Source organism: Melospiza georgiana, chromosome 1, assembly GCF_028018845.1.
Source record: "Melospiza georgiana isolate bMelGeo1 chromosome 1, bMelGeo1.pri, whole genome shotgun sequence".
NCBI lineage: Eukaryota > Metazoa > Chordata > Aves > Passeriformes > Passerellidae > Melospiza > Melospiza georgiana.
In genome coordinates this window covers 85497884-85517378 of record NC_080430.1, presented here as the reverse complement: position 1 = coordinate 85517378, position 19495 = coordinate 85497884, and the positions used below count along the sequence as shown (strand labels likewise).

General features: G+C 38.7%; 1 protein-coding gene across 2 annotated transcripts in view; it reads right to left on the bottom strand.

Moving 5' to 3' along the window:
* Positions 1-12736: 12736 nt before the first annotated feature.
* Positions 12737-19495, bottom strand: part of VWC2 (von Willebrand factor C domain containing 2) — a 56021-nt gene continuing 49262 nt past the window's right edge. For both annotated transcript variants that reach the window (XM_058025689.1, XM_058025698.1), the window contains exon 4: positions 12737-14205. In XM_058025689.1, the coding sequence (XP_057881672.1) occupies positions 14054-14205 (152 nt within the window). In that variant the 3' untranslated portion in view covers positions 12737-14053. The remainder of the gene's footprint in view (positions 14206-19495) is intronic.

The following is a 19495-nucleotide window of genomic DNA, read 5'->3' as shown; positions in this document are numbered from 1 at the left end:
ATAAGCCACTCTCACAATAAAGAAAAACAGCACTAAAAAAATGAAACTGCCTTTGTTTAGTAAATTAATAAATCGATAGAAAAGTCCTAGTGGATACAGAATTTTATCAGTTACAATTGCTAATATTCTATTGCCATTATGGGTAAGGCACATCACACTATCAATCTATATTAGGAGCATAAAAAGTGGCAAGCCAACCAGGAAACTTTGAACGTGGGCTACCTTATAAATAACCAACATGCTGTTCTGCAGTGGGAGTGTCTTTCCATCACTTCAAAGTGATTTTGTTATTGATTGGGCAGAATTTTAGCTGCTTGAGGGCATTTGGCTGTTACACTGAAGAAGCAGAAGCCAGAATCCTGCTTACCAAGTTAAGTGAAAATTCAAAGGTTCTTAAGAGGGGAAAGTACAAAGGGGAAGGGAAGTATGGGGGAATAGCAAGAAAGAAGTATACTTTTGTATACATATTGTGCTTTGGGATTCCAACAGAGGGGTGAGGGAGTCTAAAATAACATTGTAGGCATTAAGCAGCTTCCACCTTGCCCACTGAAAAAAGTCTAAAAAACTCTGGAAAGCTTGCGACCAAAGTGAAACTTTTCAATAAAAAGGGATGAAGTTAAGATAGCACGAATAAATTTGTGTTTGCCAATTTGTGTGTGTACTGAACCTTGTAAGCATTAAAAAGCTTTTTTTTTTTTTGCTTTTTCCTTTTAGCTTTCTCTCTACATAACTAGACGCTTTATACAAACAAAGCACTGTGTGGATTTGCAGCACCGACAAGTTTTAATGTCACTTTTTGTCATATTGATTTTTTTTTGTTCTGTATTCCATGTATTTTAGCCAGTTGGAAGTCATATCTTCAAATTTAACTGCTAGGACTTCAAACCTTTAATACTCAAATGTAAAATAGTGTATAAAAATAGTCCAAAATTCATAAGAAAGTAAAGCAATTTTAAAAACAAACATTGTTTTTGGCTAGGGAGATGGAATAGATGTGATGGAATAGAGCTCCTTTGCATTCTAACATTTATGTGATTCTGTGCTGCAGACCCTACTCTGGTTGAAATGAATGTTTTTCATATCTAGGATTGTATTTGTACAAATATTTTTTAATAAGAGCATTAGTCTTCCATGATTATATTTGATTAATTAATCTTTATCATCATCAACATCATCACCATCATCATCTTAATTTAACTTGGCTTCAAGAGACTTCTGGCATTTTTCTTTATTGAAAGAAATGTCTAATAAAGATGGAAAGTATTTCTGAAATATAAGTGGACATAAACAGTAGTATTTATGCAGATGGAAAGCTCCAAGTCTACCGAGGGTGGGCTCCAGCTCTCTAATATTGGCAAGGTTGCCTCAGATGAGCTTTGAAAGTTCTATTTGTATAATTCTGAACACTTTCAAAGACATTGAACTACTTGATCAAGGTTATCTAAATTAAACCAAACATATCCAAGAATATTACTTGTCCTGTTTCCATTTAGCCACAGCCCAAAGATTCAGTGGTAAATCCTTTACATCTTAATTCTAACTCATACCTAGATGGTTTTGTCTTTTCTTGTAAAGAAAATCAAAGATTTTAAAAAAGCAGTTTGCTTCAATTTAGGCAAAACACTGTACAGGGATGTTTTCATTGTGGAACTGCCTGAAGTCAGAAGAGAAATTCCTGATTTATTCCCTGCAATACACCACACTGAAGCTACCCTGCAAATGGCAGGAGTTGATTGCTACCCTCCCAGGAGTACCCAGGGGATATCCATGGAATGAATGTTTTAATACATCCATACTATTGTCTTAAGTGCCAAATTAATTTATCATTGGAAGTACTAAATGGTACAATGTTTTTTTTTTCCTCTGATTGGACTCAGTACTTTGATACTTAACTTCATAAGATTATTATGCCAGACTGTTTTGGGACAAGCCTGTCAAGGTAACAAGCGCTAGATCAGGTTAGAACTTAGCTAGAACTTTAATAAGACCTTGTTGATTTAGATTTCATGCCAGACCCTAAATTTCTATGTCCTGATTCTAATTAAAAGCAATCAGATTGAGTTCAGACCTCTAAGTAGCAATGATTTTTTTTTTTGTAATTAGGATATAAAATCTGTAATCTGAAAAGGTATGTTTCAAGGTCTCTTGTACAATGAGACAAGCAAGATAATTATTTTTGTTCTTGAATTTATAAAGGGGATCATGGTAATGCATTGCTTTCATCTAATTACAAATTCAAATGCCCCATCCCACATCTAAGTATAATAAGGATAATAGGTACCATAATTGCTCTGTATAAATTTGCAAAATAAATCTAAATTTGAAAATCAATCTTAGAAAAGCAGGGTTTTTTTAGGATCACTTGCTTTGCATGGACTGCACTGTTGTTTTGGGCTTTCCCTCAGAATATTTTACTCGAGACTAAGCTAATTTGCATTCTTTTTTTCTTCAAAACACAACTTTCATATTAGCTCTGGTGGCTGTTTAACATAAGTAGCAAAAAATAACACTGTTTTCTTAGCTTCCATGCTCCATTACCTCCTGCACTAGACAGAAACATCACACAGCCCTACCCCAGCATCACCCCAAGGAGCTGATTCCTGTTCAGCAGGGATTGCAGCAGACACAGCTTTGGCAGAGGTTTTGGCAAGCTTTCAGATTTGAAGAACCCTAGAATCTGAAACTGCCAGTCCTGAAACCTGAGTGCTGCTACTTCCTGTGGTTGACGATGTCCCATAGTCTGAGTGTCAGCATGCTCAAAAATACACCAGTTTCCTAGGCTGACGTCTTGGTAAAATCAGGAATTTCCTTCCCCAGAATCCAAATCACATTGCTTATCATCCTCTGCTTATCATTCTACCTCAAGACAAGATATGAGCTTCAGTTATATCTGAGAGATGTATCCTCCATAAGCTTTAAAAACCTCAGTAGGCTACACAGACTCCTAAGGAAAATAAAACTCTGTACTGCACATCCTCACCACTGGAAAGCAAACCTGTATCCTGCATGTCATGTTTGGTTTTAATATCCTCACACAGGGATCACTAGATTGTAACATGGTGTTTCATATGAGCTCTTACCAGTGCCTTTAGCATCATTAGTTCTTTTCTCTTGGTCTACGTGTCCCAGCACACACTTCCCCTTTCTATTGTGACTGTTTGTGCCCACAGTCCTCTTTAATCAAACAAATATACAGGCCACTCTCATTCTTCTGTTTCTTCCTGCCTATTTACACACTGTCTTTATTCATGGCTTCTCACACTTTTTTTGTCAGGACTGTCAATTGGGACTTTTTCTGATAATCGTGTTAGTGGAAATATTTAGTAAGCCTCTCTAAATGCAAGCTCCTGAGTAACCCATTTAGCAATTTCTCTCTCTCATTTCCCTTTTAGGATCATTCATTTTTAAAATTTCATTCTAAACATTGTCTTTTTTTGGTTAATTACATTTGCATGTGATGCCATATCAGGCGCCTTCAAATTAATTATACGTTTATCTTAATTTAAAAACCACATCAGATTGTATTTGCTTTACACTTACCTGCATGGTTTTCAGCAGTCATTCATGAAGTCTTTACATATTACATAGGTCTGATCAGCTGGTGTGTGATTTCGTATTTTCTTATTTTTCCCTATAATGAAACTTTTATAGTACATTTCTTATCAGTCATAGGCTATCACCACAGACACACTGAAAACCTCATATTATTATCTGTGGGTCAGTCCCACTTTGGAATATGCAAACAGATGTCACTCAAGAATTTCTGAAGTACCCTAAAGTTTGAGTAGAGCATCTTTTTCTAGTCTCCATGTCTTGATAAGGACCTGAGAGAAGGAAAGAGGTTATGGAGTAGGCCCAAGAGCATGGAAAAATTAAAAAACCTATCCATAGTCTCTGCAGGTTTCATAACCAAGGGTGTTCTATTTTTACTTCTTAATACAGCAAAATAGCTTGATGTTCAGTTACACCTGTTCTCTTTCCTCTATTATTTTTAGAATATCTCTTTCCACGTGGTGTTTCAGTAGTTCTGCTCCTGCATACTGTTGTGCAGTGCTCTGTTGTGCAATGCATCATTTATTTCACACTGCCATCACACAGTCTGTGCACTAAGCATGAACCCCTTTCACTTACTGCATCATCTGCCAATCCAAGTCTTTGTATCAGAACTTGCATTCATCTTCTTCTCCATGCATCAGCCTCGTGCTCCTCAGTATCAAACAATATCCTGATTTGTTTTTTCACCTCTACTTTTCTACTAACATGTCAGGAAACACTGAACTATTGTCTCAACTTCTGTTTTGTATTTTAAATCTCTTTCTGAATCAGTTAAATGTGTTACCCTGGTTAGCCATTGTGTGCTGTACCTATCCATTGAGAAATCTTTTTGGCAGAAAACAGAGGTGGTAAAACATATCAAAGTTTTGTTCATCCAGTACTAGATAAGCCTCAGGCCAAGCTTTTACTGAACAGTTTTGTAGATGCAAAGTCTTAAAGACATAGAGTTGATGATGATTAGTAATTCCATTTAGTGTTCTGCTTCTGTAAAGCACTCTTGAATAAACAGAATTGATAAGCACAAGCATCTGAGAAATTATTTAATATAATTTTGTATTAATTTTAATGTTTTTCTACTTTTAAAATCCTGTTTTATGTTAAATAAAGAATGTTATTTTAGAAAAAGTTAATTAAATATTTTGGCAACGTGTTTGATCCACCATTAAATTTTACATAAGATAAGCAATGGAGATGATGGATAACCTTTCATGTCATCAAAACTTTTAAATATAATTTGTATGCTTTATAAATATATATTATATATATAAAAATCATGTGCAGCTGTGAGATAAATACAGTACAAAATGTCATATGTTTCTTAGGTCTTCTCTGAGGAGAAAATTTGATATGAGATGCCATAGTAACTTAATGAAATATTTTTATTCTGCAGAGCTTGATTTCTGTGTTATTTTTAGTAGACCAGATACTGAATAGTCAGTTCTAATTTGGTTTTCTTCAGCTCTTGCTCACAGTATGGTGATTATTTTTATTGCAGACATATACTTTCCTTTTGAAAGTTCAAAAGGAAAAGCATTATTCAAAGAACATCGAAACAGTCCTAAAAATCAGAAGAAAGTGCAAAATACCATTTAGCTTTTAGGATACAAGAACAGATTAGGACATGTCCATTTTGGTTTGTGATGTGGCAAGTATGTAAAATATCCTGTAAAAAGTATTTTGTTAAGATTTTTTATGCTTTCAAAGTAAATATAGAGAAACAGGGGTTTTCCATTACTGAAAAGATTGACTCAATTTAACAGTTAGAGAAAGCTTCCAGTTGCTGGGTAAGCATGCTACTGGTTCTTACTTCTGATTCCTTTCTGTTTTTCATGTTTTCTGATAGATGACAAGCAGATGACACTTCTAAGAAATAAAGTTTTTTTCCCACTGTAGGAAAAGCCCACCTTCCTACATTTAAAGAAGTTGAAAATTCTGAAGGATTTGCTAGATATGTGCCTATAATCTTCAATAAAAAGACAAGAATTAATGCTCTGGTGCACATGATGGATTTTCCAGACAGAAAGGTTGGAAAATATCTTTAGCTACCTGCAAAGCTTTCTCTTTCATGAAGCCATCTCAGTCTGTCTGTACTAATGTACAGCAATGTTCTGACATCACCTGAAGAGGACTCCTTCTCTCTCACATTCCATAACCTCTAAAACCCCTTCCATCAACAGCAGTGGCAAAAAGTGCTTGGTGAGTTGGTAACAGCCCCTGGGGATCCAGGGAATCCTGCCAGCCTCAAAAAACAAAGATAAACTAAACCAAATACTGAAAATCCAGGTGGAGGTTCGTGCAGCAGTGACTGTGATGCCAACACCGAGGCAGAACGCAGTAACAAGGGAAATGCCAACACTGCAAAAGGGAAGAAGGCCCTAATTTTCTTTGCATACTGAATGCAAATGCTATTAGTTAAAGGTCCATCCCAAAGAAAGGCTTCCATTGCCAAATCAAGGTATGAATCAGGACAGTCATAACCAAGTAGTTCAAATCCTTATTTTTTCTGCCAAGAGCACAATGCTGCTGAGTTATTCTTCTGCAGTGAAGTCATTCTGTAGGTGACTGCACAGACTTTTTCAAATGGCATAACATGAGCCAAGAGAAGAAGATTTCATTCAAAACACTTGTTCTGCATCATACATTGATTTCTAATTTGATGTACTATTTTTGCACTACTTCTTAATAATTACCAGTGTAAATTTCAGCTTTTTTTTTGTCTTGTAGTACTTATACAAGGAGCTATAGAAGTGTATTTAAAATATTACTGCATATAGGCCATGTTAAAATGCAATTGATGGGCATATCCCCCAAAGGTAAATGGAGTAAAAAGTGAAGAAAATTATGGTTTAAGAAATGGATGACGTAGAAAATATATACAATTTTTTCACCATCAACTCAGAATGCTCAAGAAGCCTATTTCAAATAAAGATGGGCTGATGTAAGGAGTCTGTACTGTAGTTTTCAGCTCCCTGCCCATTCAGTGGTTGGTTTAGAGGATTAGAGTCAGCAGCTCATTGTGTACGTGAAAGGTCATGAATGATGCCATGTAGCCTCTGATGCAAAAACGTCCTAAAGTCTTTCTTTCAGGGTTAATTATACCACCACTCCTGACCCATTGGTAACTTCTTCCCAAAGGATGTAACATATCCACTTGGGTCAGCCATCTGTCCAGCTTTAAGAGACCATGTTGAACACAAGGCTTCTGCTCTTACTGGAAGAAAACAGCTACATGAAGTACGGTGATACTTTTCCTGACACTCATCTACTTTTGTAAGAGTGCTCAGAATTACTAAGTGGTTGACTCAATGCATTCCTTGTCATCATCATTCACTAAGTGCCTTGTTTAGGTTGGCATTCACTTGTGGATTCCTGTTTAAAATCCTATTTGTTTTGTATTTGCAAATTGCTTAGTTTTTAATAAGTATTAAAGAGTTTATAATCTTCCACTTCTTTTCCATGTAATTCATGTATAACAATCAGCTAGATGTGAAGGTCATTTGGGCTGGTTTTGGCTGGGGTAGAATTTATTTTCTTCACAGTGGCTGTTATGGGCCTCTGTTTTAGATTTGTGCTGAAGGTTGATTATAAAGAGATGTTATTGCTGAGCAGGGCAGTAACACAGAGCCAGGGACTCTTCTGCTTCTCACACTGCCTGCTGGTGAGAAAGTTGGGGATGCTTGGGAGGGTGGGAGGAGACACAGGCAGGACAGGTGACCCCAGCTGACCAAAGGGATGTTCCAGATCACCTGACATCATGCTCAGTATATAAAGATGGGGGAAAGAAGGAAGAAGTGGGAACATCTGGAGTGAGGGTGTTTGTCATCCCAAGTAGCCTCTATGTGTGATGGGACTCTGCTCTCCTGAAGATGGCTGAACATCTGCCTGGCCATGGGAAGCAGTGAATTAACTCCTTGTTTCACTTTGCTTGTGCATGTGGCTTTTGCTTTCCCTGTTAAACTGTCTTTATCTCAACCCATGTGGTTTCCAGCTTTTACGGTTCCAATTCTCTCCCTGATCCTGCTGGTGGGGCGGTGAGCAAACAGTTGCACAGAGCTTGGTTGCTGGCTGGGCTGAAACCATGACACCATTTTCATCTCTTTGTCATATCTGGAAAATGAGGTTTGCAGGTATTTGTTTCTTCAAGCACAAACATGGACCACAGAGGTAAATATGAGTCCTCAGAAACTCTACTCTGAAAAAAGGGACTAAAAAGAAATACTGTCCTACATCTAAGAAATAATTTCTCAATATGATGTATTATATCTTAAGATACTATACTATAAGATACCCACTAATATCCTGTTAACATGACAGAACCTGAAGCTCCAATTATATTGTATTTTGATTTGAAGGACGCCAAACTGAAAACAGTACATTTGAAAGTAACTACTGAGACTGAATTACTTGCCTTTTTTGGTTTGAATTAAGTATATATGAAGTTTTTTGTATAAAACCTAGACAGCTAAGGCCCTTGGAAGAAAATGGAAAGAATACATTTTCAGCATTCTATAGAGTTACACTGTTAACTGCTCAAACATTAGTATAAATGGCATAACTAGCAGAATATATAAAATAGCTCTTTTTATTAAATGCCATTTGAAAATAAATACCTGGGAAAGAACATTACGAAATGTTTGGCATTTAGGAAATTGAACTGTCTTTTACTGTAACCCTTGGAATGACTAAAGGCCACCTATTCCTTATTCCTCTTGTGATCACCAGAATTGAACAGACCACTGAGTTGTTACATTAGGCAGAAGCACTGCATGTCTGTGTTATCTCCATGATTTCTCACTCACAACAGCACTAAATTAGTTAGAATTCATTTGAATTAGCAGTGGCTAACAAGAGATCATCACATACAGTATTGCTTTTGTGAAAATACAGACTTTGGTTTTGTTAAACAGAACTCTAACAAGTAATACAGCACATGGACCTTACTGAGCTGTGGATAGCAAACCAAATTGAGAATTTTCCTCTGAAATGGATGTAACTATTTAAGGAAATAGCCATCTAGGTTAAGCAGCACCTTGACATTTTTATAATTTGCATTCCTTTTTATCAGAAATGGAAAGCTCTAGTTGGCAGATATTTTCATCAATTAAAGACATTCATAGATTTTCATCTATACTTTGAGAGAGAAAAATAAAATGGATGTATTTTTCACTGGAGTATTATACACACTGGAATACTGAATTTCTTCTCCATGCACGCATTTATGGATTTTCGCAGAGTATAGAGATAGTGGGAATTGGTCTTCCTGATAGGTGAAATTCACCTTCTTTCACAAGGTTTGCACAACCTTTAGGATGTACTGGAAAAAGCAAAGTAAATGGTTATCAATAAAGGCTTGTCTTTAATTCTGGCTACTATGAACAAAGGCACTTTACACCAGGATTTGTGAATGTTCCCTCTCATTCACCGACTGTAGTCAAGTACAGAGACTTTATTATTTCTACCTGTGGAAGAAATACTTATCTCAGTTTTAACAGTGTTTACCTGGGCGTCAGAAAAACTCTTGTTTTATGCTGATTTAGCTGAGAAAAGAATTTTTTCCTATTGCTGATAATTTAGTATTCTGTATCATTATTTCCACTTCTCTGTAACTACTGAGTGACACAATAGTTTGGAGTTTTCCTGTATTTCTTTTACAGGCATATTAAATAAATAAATAAAATGCTAGATTGTGCTTATTTTTTGCCTGCTATGGAAGACATTTCAAGAGACTACAACTTTTCATTTTCAGTGTGGCTGAGCCTAAATATATTTTCAAAGGAAAGAGAAATCTGGGAAGGAGTGGCCGTCAAAACTGAACAAGTTATGTACTTTCTAAAGCAGTACTTACCTTAACCAAAAAGTGATGAAAATTTTGAAATCTTGGATAGTGAGGAAAATAGTCTGTGATATTCCATGCTGTCTCCCAAGTTTGAGTTTGGTTTTTAATGCAGTAGGAAGTTGTATTTTTGCAAAGAGAAAACCCATGTTAACACAGGCTGTGAAGAAAACTCATTGCCTGATAAGAGGAATAAATGGAGCATTTAATTGGATTACATTAGATTCTTAAATAATGTGTGCCTTTAAAAGCCCTCTATGTATCACTGAGCTATGATAACTTTGGTATTAAAGTTATTGTCAAAAGTAACATCAAATACTTTACAAGCATGACAGTACAGTTCCCCATATGGAAACAGAACAGCTGTTTCCCAAAGTGAGGGAACCTTTCATCTTATCTTTTTCTTTCTTGTATGTATTAAAGACTTTAATTCAATGTCATTTGAAGCTGGTTTTTAATTTTGCACCTCTGGAGAGCATCCCATCCTCGCAGCATCCTCCAGTATTCATTCACCTTTACTGTGTGATTTTTTTTTTCATTGCCAAGTAGAATTTTTTGTATTTCAATTTGTGCCCAAATACTTTTCTCATTTACTTTTCTTATCATATTCTTTGAAAATGTATGGTTTTTTTTTTTTTTTTTTTTTTTTTTGTTGTTGTTGGACACTCCTATTGTACTGCCCAGCTCATCTGTCTTTCATACTTTTTTTCCCTTTTGCCTTTTAAATCTCACATAATATTTGAGTATCAGCTCTTCCATTTTTGGGGCTTAAATGAGTAGAATAGAGAATCCTACTGCACACTAACTGTGCAATTTTATAATTACCTGAAATAATCTAGAATTTAATCTCTTCAGGCACCTGCTTACACAGGTTGGAAGACAAATTCATGTATAATGCACTCCTACAGAAATGGATTGTCTTGATTTCAACTGGGAAATAAGCAGAAGCAAGTGAAGCAGAAGCAGAAATCTCATATTCATGCCAATGCACCTACACGAGAACATCTGAGAATATTCATTATCCAAGAAACAGACCTTCAAATACAAAATTATTCATGAGTTGTTAGTGTGTCTGGAAATACAGCTTTAATAGACACAACCCACCTGCAAAGCTGAAGAACTCCTCATGTGCAGGATGCATAATCCTGTTTGCACTGAAGCAAAAACCAGCCGAGTATCTAGGCTTCAGTAGGGAAGACAATATTCTCTGGAGTTTAGTTCACTGGAAATGATGCAGATGACTTTTCTCTTATTTTTTAAGGTTACACATGAACAGGTAGATTACATAACCAAAGCATAACATTTAGATTAGTACATGTGGCCACCACAGCAGTTCTGGGATTGTTATTTTATTGCCTTGAGATTAAATTAGTTTAAAGGCAAACGGTTCCCAAATGCATTCCATAATGGCTAACTTTAAATATTTTACTTTTCCTATTTTCATTATCAACTCCACTAACAAGAAAATTTTAAACGTGTCTGTGTGAAGTGACATTATACATCAGGCTGCAAATCTCAGCTCCCCAGCTTGGCTGCCAAAGGCCCACATGCTGCTTGGTGCTGTCACTGGTTGGAGTCTGGATTTTGGGGTCTTTTGGTATGTTTGCCTCTGTGCCTGTATGGAGTTGCTGGCAGAATCACCACAGGCTGGGATGGAATTACTCTCCCTAACAGGCAGTAGGATGCTGTGGTTTAGGCTTGTGACCAAAGCAACGCTGAAACACACGAATGTTTTGGCTATTGCTGAACAGGACATGCACAGTGCCAAGGTCTTCTCTGCTTCTCACTCATCCCCTGTGAGTAGAATGGGGTAGGTTAGGGCTTGGGAGGGCTCAAAACCAGCAGGTGATCTGAACTAAGTAACCAAAGAGATGTTTCATGCCCTATAGTGCTCTGATCAGCAGTGAAATGAAGAAGAATGAGGTTGAGGTTATCTTTTGCTCAGGCCACTGGCCTGCCCATGGGAGGTGGAGAGTGATTGCAATTGCCGTGCTTTTTTTGATGCTTTTTTGTTCTCTCTTTTCTCTTTTTATTTAGTTATTTTCACCTTGACCCATGAGTTTTCTTGCTTTTACTCTTCCTTTATTTTCCACCATTCCACATGGGTGGGCAGTTGGGGAGAGAGTGGCCATGTGGTGCTTAGCTCTCTATTGGGGTTCTCCCACACCACACTGTGTGACAACTGGGCAAGACTAGTGAGATCTGCCTAGAAAGAGTCACTCAGCCCATTTCCCCATCTCAGGAATAACCAAAGAGCCCTCATGTGGTAATACTACAGGCCAAAGCTGGATGTGGCCAGTGATGTAGGCATAAAGAATGTCAAAAACTCAGAATAACTTCTATATCACTCCATAAAAAGAAAAAAAGATCTAAAAATACCTGAAGTTTGCTTCTCAAAAACAAAAAAAAAATTATATAACTCAAAATATAACCTCTTTAAGCAACAACTCACAGTGCTGGATGTCAAGATAAACATGCCTGGGAAGTTTCACATGCAATCGAAAGGACCATCCTATTACTGCAGTAAAAATGACATTAATATGTTGGTACCAGGACTGAAAGACAGAAAAATATTTTTGAAAAAATGCACAATAGAAAACATTTATAAAAGCTACACTAGAAACTAAGCCTTTAACTTTATACTCACTACTTCAACAAAGAGAACTGCCTAAAAGAACAGAAATTCCCCTCGGAAATAGTCGAAGGCTTCACAAGAACCTTCAGTAAAGAAGCATTACTAGTCTGAAGTGAGAATTCCAAAAATTTACTCATTTTGGTCATACATTGAAAGACATAAACTGTGAGTTTCTCACAGTTCACTGAAAACACATATGTCTCTAAGAGTCACCACTTGGAAAGGCAATCCCACGCTGAGCTGCAAGTTCACCTTCTCTGCTCAAGTTTCATGGCTGCTTCCCAAATGGGTACTTCCACTTGAGAAGTCATTCATGGAAGACCACTGGCACTCATGGCACTCTCTCAGAGCTGTGCTGATATTTGATTTCAGCAAGCAGAAGCCCAATAGCCATGAGGCATGGGTCTGACTGGCTCAGGAGCTAGCTCTCTGTCATATGACTACTGACTCCTATGAAATGGACTGGTTGGTATACTTTATCACAAGTTTTAGACAAAACATACATCCTTTACTCCCAAATAACTCGCAGTGACAGAAATATGCTCAAAATAAGGACATGAGGTGGTAACTGGGATCCACTGAAGTCACTGGCAAAAGTTCCTCAGTGTTCAGAAGCAGCAGAAAGTCATACTTTGTATGGATGCAAAGTGCAACCAGGTTACACCATAGGAGAAGTGAGCAAAGAGTAAGTGGGAATTTAAGCAATAATCTTCTGGTTTCAGACATTTATTAATCAAATCTTCCCTCCAGCAAAAGCTTAAAAGTAAAAACATACTTCTTGAGTCACTGCCTTAACAGGTATCCAAAGCAGACATATTGTTGGATTTGGTGACAAACTAAACTAAAACTGAAATGAAATTAAGCAAAGGCTGTTGGTGGCTGAAGCAGGGAGATGTAACTCACCTCCCATGCAGGCAGGGTCAGATTATGTGCTAGAAATCCTCTGATGGATTCAAAGACAGAGTTTTAAACCTTTCACTTAAATACAGAGTGTGTACAGATTCTGTACACTCTGCCAAACAGAATATTGAACCAGGTTCCAACAAGGTGGCAAGAGCAGGGCTAGGGAATGGTGCAGCTCTCCTGTTTAAACTCAGCAATGTGGAGCCACATCAGTGAAGGCTTATGTGGCTGCTGTAGCCCTCCCAAGCTGCACTTCTCCATATCCATTATGCATCACATCAATGATGCTCTGCGATTACTTACCATCGCTTCCACCAGCTTGGTGATGCCGTATTATGTCACAGCCATATCTGTCCTACTGATAAATTTTATGTCTGAAATGAATATTAAGAACTGAATTCATCTGAATAAATTTTTAGCAGTAGCTATGAGAGACCAGTTTCACATTACCCACTGCTGCAAGTCATCTTGGCAGTGGATCAGAAGACAGGAGCACAAGTAAAAGTAAGATATGGAGCTGACTCACCTCTACATTACAACCCATTTATGTTCATAAATGAGCACATCTTCTCTGAAAGCCTATTCTTCTTCCTCTTTTTTCCAAAATGGAGCATGTCAAGGTTTTCTCATGTGCTATCTTTTGCCCCAATAAACTCAAAATAAGCAACATCAAAAAAAACCCCAAACCCAAAACAAAACCAAAAAACACACAATAAAATCTTCATATAGCGAAACTGGAACAGAAGTGTATAGTTTTAGCAATGGCGCATGTATACAAGAGGAGAGGCAATGCTACAGTACTTCAATCTGTATTGTCTATATAAAACATTTATTTTTAAGCTCTATAATGGTATTATAGAAATACATAGAATATTTTATAGTGTATTTAAGTGTACTCACTGTGAAAATAACACATTTAAGACAGGTATTCTTATGTCCAAATGCTTTAAATATATGCACTTCTTTGCCTTGCAGTATTATGTTACTTTGAAAAACAAAATATCAGTATTTTATTCCTTGCTCCTCGCCAGAATCTTCTCATATGGATTTCCCTGGGTCATCTCAGGTGCTCACTGCTGTGGGATATTTTATAAAAACCACGAAAAGTCTGTAGATTTGTAGATTTCCTATATTTGCTTGCATTCATGTCTAGTGCACATGGCTTGCCGTTCAATCCTCCACGTGCCTTCTTCGTAAGTACAGTGACATATAGTGCACTCGTCAGTCTTCACCTCCCGGCCTGCTGGAATCACCAGGGTTTCTGCAAAGCAGTTCGGGCCTGAAAGAAGGACAGAGTTCATTATGTGGCACCAACACACACTGCAACCCAGCCCAGCACAGTGCTGGTCCTGGGCACAGAAAGCCTAAAGCAATGTGAGTAATGCTGGGCACATGACACAAACATGGGCATTGTGCACAGGGCATAGGAGCAGCAAGGAAAACAAGGAGCTGCCTGCACAAGGGGCTGGATGTTTCTGGTATGGACTGTCCCTGCTCCCTGTGCAGGAAGATGCAATAAAACAGCTGTGACAGAGACCTGGGCACACCCTGATGGTGCAGATGAACACAGACTGAAGCTAGAGGAAATGCCAGCTGTTGATAATTCAACAGTGCTACTGTAAGCTATAGAGAGCCATTTATACATTTTATTACTTTTTTCCCACTGGAAGCAAGCATTTTACTTTCTGTAGTAATCATAGTATCACATTAGTTTATCTTCCCTTTCATGAGAAAATAGTTTATTTCCAGCAGAGTGGAATAGCTTCAGCCATTTCTGAATGAGGATACTTTTCATGTACAAAATGAAATATTCCATTTTATGTAAGTCAGTAAGTCTCCAAACACCTCTTTTCATAGTACACTGAAATAACTTCATTTCCAAGGATGAGGCAGGAAAAAAAATCCACCAGCACAAGGTTCAGGAGACCAATCTGGTTCTTTCAAAAAGCAGAAAGCTGTGAGAGCTGGATTATCTATACTTCTGTCAAAAAAGAAGTCTATTTCTGCCTTGAAAATCCACATGCACTTGCAGAGCAGCATTAAACCCTCCACCCATGCATCTATCCACTGTCATGCCCCCAGTGGAACCCGGCCTTTCCATTTAATGAGCACACACAGCAGCAGCTCAGGCACAGCCTGGCCACCTCACAGCACTTTGGCACCACTGTCATCAGGGCAGGATTTGTCAGAGGGGCCAGGATACACTGATCTGATACTGCTGAAATTCTTAAAGGCTATGGATGCACAAATTGTTGACTGCCAGCCTGTTTGTCATACAAATAAATATAACCCAGATGGGCTCAGCCTTCCATTGCTGAGAGTTTACTCCAAGACCTGCACCAAAGAGCAGGTCTTCTTTTTCTACAGAAATGTAGCCCACCTCCTGGGCTGCGCATTTTAAAGCACAAACCAAATACTTCACAAATCAATTTTAACAGTTACCTCATTGAGGCAGGTTATGTCTTTGTGTGCACACAACAGCCTGAGAACTAGATGCCAAATTGGCCATAAAAAAGCCTCTCCTCATGTAAGAGTTAAATCTAGATGAGACCTGCAAGAGCTCAGAAGTTTGTTTCCCTATGCTGTACTTCTTCTTAATGCCCTTAATATTTAAGCCCACACTTTGTTTCCATAGAATCACAGACTGTTGAACCATTAAGGCTGGAAAAGACCTCTAAGGTCACTGAGTCCAGCTGTTAATCCAGCACCACTGTGTTCCACACCAAACCACATCCCCAGGAGCCACATCCACATACCTTTCCCACACTTCCATGGACAGTGATTCCACCACTTCCCTGGGTAGCTTATCCTAGTTCTGGAACTGACTGTTGACAATTATCTCCAACATGTGGCTTCTTCCACAATTTTGGGTCACTTCCTGCCCATTTGGATGCAGAAAGTGCAGCAAAATACAGCACATCTCATTTAAAATCAGCTGCTTTACTATCCTAATGGTACTATGATACTTCTGTGTTTTCAGTCCCTACATCTGTACATGCAAAGTGTCACTGAGCTGGACACACTGGAAGAAGGACTTTTGGGATGGAAGCAATGCTCCTGGGTCCCCCTGCACACTGGGAGGTGCCCTGGGTTTCAACCAAGGTAAAGCAGAGTAAACTGTGATGTCCTTGGTGGAACATATTTGAATGCTGATCTGTACAATTCTGTTTCTCTAAAATACAGTATTCTTCTTGCAATTAATAAAGTTTCATCCCAAAATGAGTTCACCTGCACATTACGTAAAGATACTTAAATGTTTTTCATACTGGACTGTAACAGCCCCATGATTTACAAAGCCATGTGATATAAAGAGTTAAAATATTAAAAACAGAATCTACTTTTCATGGAGAATTTGTATGAAATCTACAAGACCACTTGAAATTTAAACACTACTCAAAAGGCACCATAGGAAAACAGTGATGTCAATCCCCTGTACAGGATTTATTTTATTCTGGAAAAGCAAATGTTATAGGTTATACTTGGTTATAAAACCAACTGGGGAATGAAGTAAAAACAGTGCAACACACCTAATATAATTCACCTGGATTCAGAATGTAAATGCCTCCAGTCACAATCAGCAACACTTTAATGTCATGTGTGATGAGTCCTTTTTACACCAGAAAGTTATTTAAGTAAAGATTCAACAAGTAAGACCTCAGCTCTTAAACTATTTTATATGGGGGTAAGTCATTGCTTTGGTAAATCTACAGAAGAACAGTAATCATTGACCTGAAAAGGGGACCTGAAAAAAATAAATGTTGTTTTAGTACCATGGAAGTTTTCCTTAGAAAATTGCCCATTTTCTGCCTCTGCATTTGCACCCATCATTACTGTAAGTGCAAATCTTACATCGTACTTAAGCTGACAACAGTCAGCTGGCACCCTTGCCCTCACCTTTTTCTCTGCAATATCACACACAACATTGTGGGTAATGTTACAGGAACGGTCATGAATGAACAGGCTGAGCTGACTGGATTACTGCAACATCATGCACATAAATGTCAGTGCAATACAGTGCCCAAACAAGGGAAAATAATTCCACAACTCTTCTTTTATCATTTCACCAAAGTCTCAGACTTCTAGGGAAAATAACTTTGAGCTTCACCCCTACCCTCATTCAATTTTGAAGCTGTATGAGCTTGTCCTGGCTCTTGGCTCCCTTTCCACCAGGCAGGGAATGCTCCTCCCTTTCCTCTTCCTCCAAGGAGCAGACACAGAACACAGACTTACACGGCTGGACTGATGAGAGCAGCCTGCAGTGATGGGGTGCACATGGACAGCACTGGTGGGACCCTTGGTGAAGGGCTGCTCTGGTACTCCTGTGCCTCCAGCAGCCCTTCCCTGCCCCTGCCTGTCACACAAGCACAGAATATTCTAAATTGGAAGAGACCCACAAGGATCATCAAGTCCAGTTAAAGGGACAGCGATGATGATGCCACTAAGGATTCTCTGCCTGTCTGAAAGGACAGTAGGGAAACTGAGGAACTGAAGATTTTGAACAGACAGTGGGAAGGCCTGGAGGCACAGCAGGCACACAAAGGTTGGTTTTAAAAGTGTAAGAGTGCCTTTTCCTCAGTCTCCCTTTCAAGAGGGAGGTCCTCCATATTCAGGGAGGACGAGCTGCCACAATGGCAAGGCACTCGCTGAAAGTACTGCTTTACTTAAAACTTAGCAGTTAATATTCATTTAGCAAGATTTTCAAAAGGTTATTTTGTTTTTTTTTTTTTAATTTTTGAGTTTTTAAGTTTCCAAAATTACCTGACTTAGCACACAAAAAGCATTTCCAAGTAAATTGGGGCTGTTCCAATCCCACAGCAGTGGTGGGCTTTCTCACTAAATTCTGCTGCTGCAGGAGCAGTGAATTTGTTCTCCTTGGTTTACAAAGGAGGTTGCCTGCTTTCTGAGCTCCTTTTTGGCTACACCACTACTCTGCACAACTTCAGCACCTGGTACTTGCTCAGTGCAGTGCTGGCTTGTTTGCTCTGCATTGTAAACCCCCTGGCCTCACCCCCAGCTGTGTACACTTATACAGCACTAAGGCAGTCAGTGGTGCTTCACTTCTTCATAGCAGATGAAGATCTTGCTGTATCACTCTTAAATCTGGCAGAAAATTCATTATGACATATTGTATCAATTCTGAGCGCAGCTTGAAATCTACCGCGACACTGTTTGTTTTCCTGAAGTGTACAAGTGGTGCTGTCAGACTCCTCTCGAGCCATGCCATGCTGGTATCAGCACAGATTTCTTTCCCAGGGCTAAGGCACAGTTGCTGCTACTGCAGCCATGTCTGAAAGCAGCAAGTTCAGTGCAAATCCTCAGTTCCCACACTGAGCACCAGAACGGCACGCAGCTCTTGGCTTCCCTGCCTCTGAAACAGTGAATCCTCCCTTCCAAAAGCAACATTTTTACTGAGATCTAGAAAAATAAAAAGCCAGATCTTGGTGGTTAATTCATTGAGTGATTATAAAGAGATCCTAATCTTGGAAACACTTAAAAACTAAGGAAGTTTCAAAATATTATTGGGGTAAATGCTGCTATTGTAATTTTTTTAATAATTTCACTGGTCCTGTGGAAAGTTTCCAACTGCTTATATGCTATGCTTCAGTGTTGAAAAAGGCAACAATCCAATTAAAATGCAAATTTTTTTATCTCAGATGGAAACAGCTGATGCCAGTTCTCAGCAGAGAATGCCCAAGCCACTCACCTACAGAAGTACCTGTAACCTTGACAACCTCAGAAGTGCCTCTCTGAAACTACTCCTCCCCTCCTTCCACAAAACCACAGCTGTATGTCACGGAGCTGTTCCTGTTTCCTCTTCCTCCTGTCCTTGCTGTTGCATGGGCACATGTTCCAATCAGTTACAAAATATGAGATACAGCAATTTGGTAAATCATGATTTAATCAACAGTTTTCATCATGCGTTAAACCCAATCATGGACAAAGAAATCTGTTCAACTGCAAGTTAATGTGCTTGCCTGGAGAATAAGTCATAGCAGATTTCTGCCAATTAAAACTACAGTGACAACCTCTCTGTAATACAACACTTCAATGTAAGACTGCCTTGGGCTCTGGTTTGTACTAAACTTCCTCACAGCTGCCTCTCTAATAGCTCCTTGCAGCAGTCAGGCCACTTCCAAGGCACCTGACGGCAGTCCCATCTACCCTGACAGCTCTCTGGCATTCATCACTGGCATCATTCATTCTGGCATCATGCATGTGGTATTAGAGCACTTTGCAAATTACATAACCTCAGTATTTAGCCTGCCCCCTTCATTTTATTTACTCTTTTTTTTTCATTTTTTCACAGAGACAGTTCCAATGGTTACAATGTGGAAAGGGAAGTCTTACACTTTGCCCTGGAAGTGTTGGGAACCATGACAGTACACAAGAACGAGCAGTGCTGGGTGGGATCAGAGGTCCACCTGCACGAGCAGGAGGCAGAAGGAGATGCATGGGGAAGTATACAGGGACAGAGCAAGCACACATGTCCAGCTTCCAGCACCGTCTGCATTGGATATTTGGTCAATGGCTACTCCTTACTGAGTTGGTGGAGTTAATGGATGGAGTTA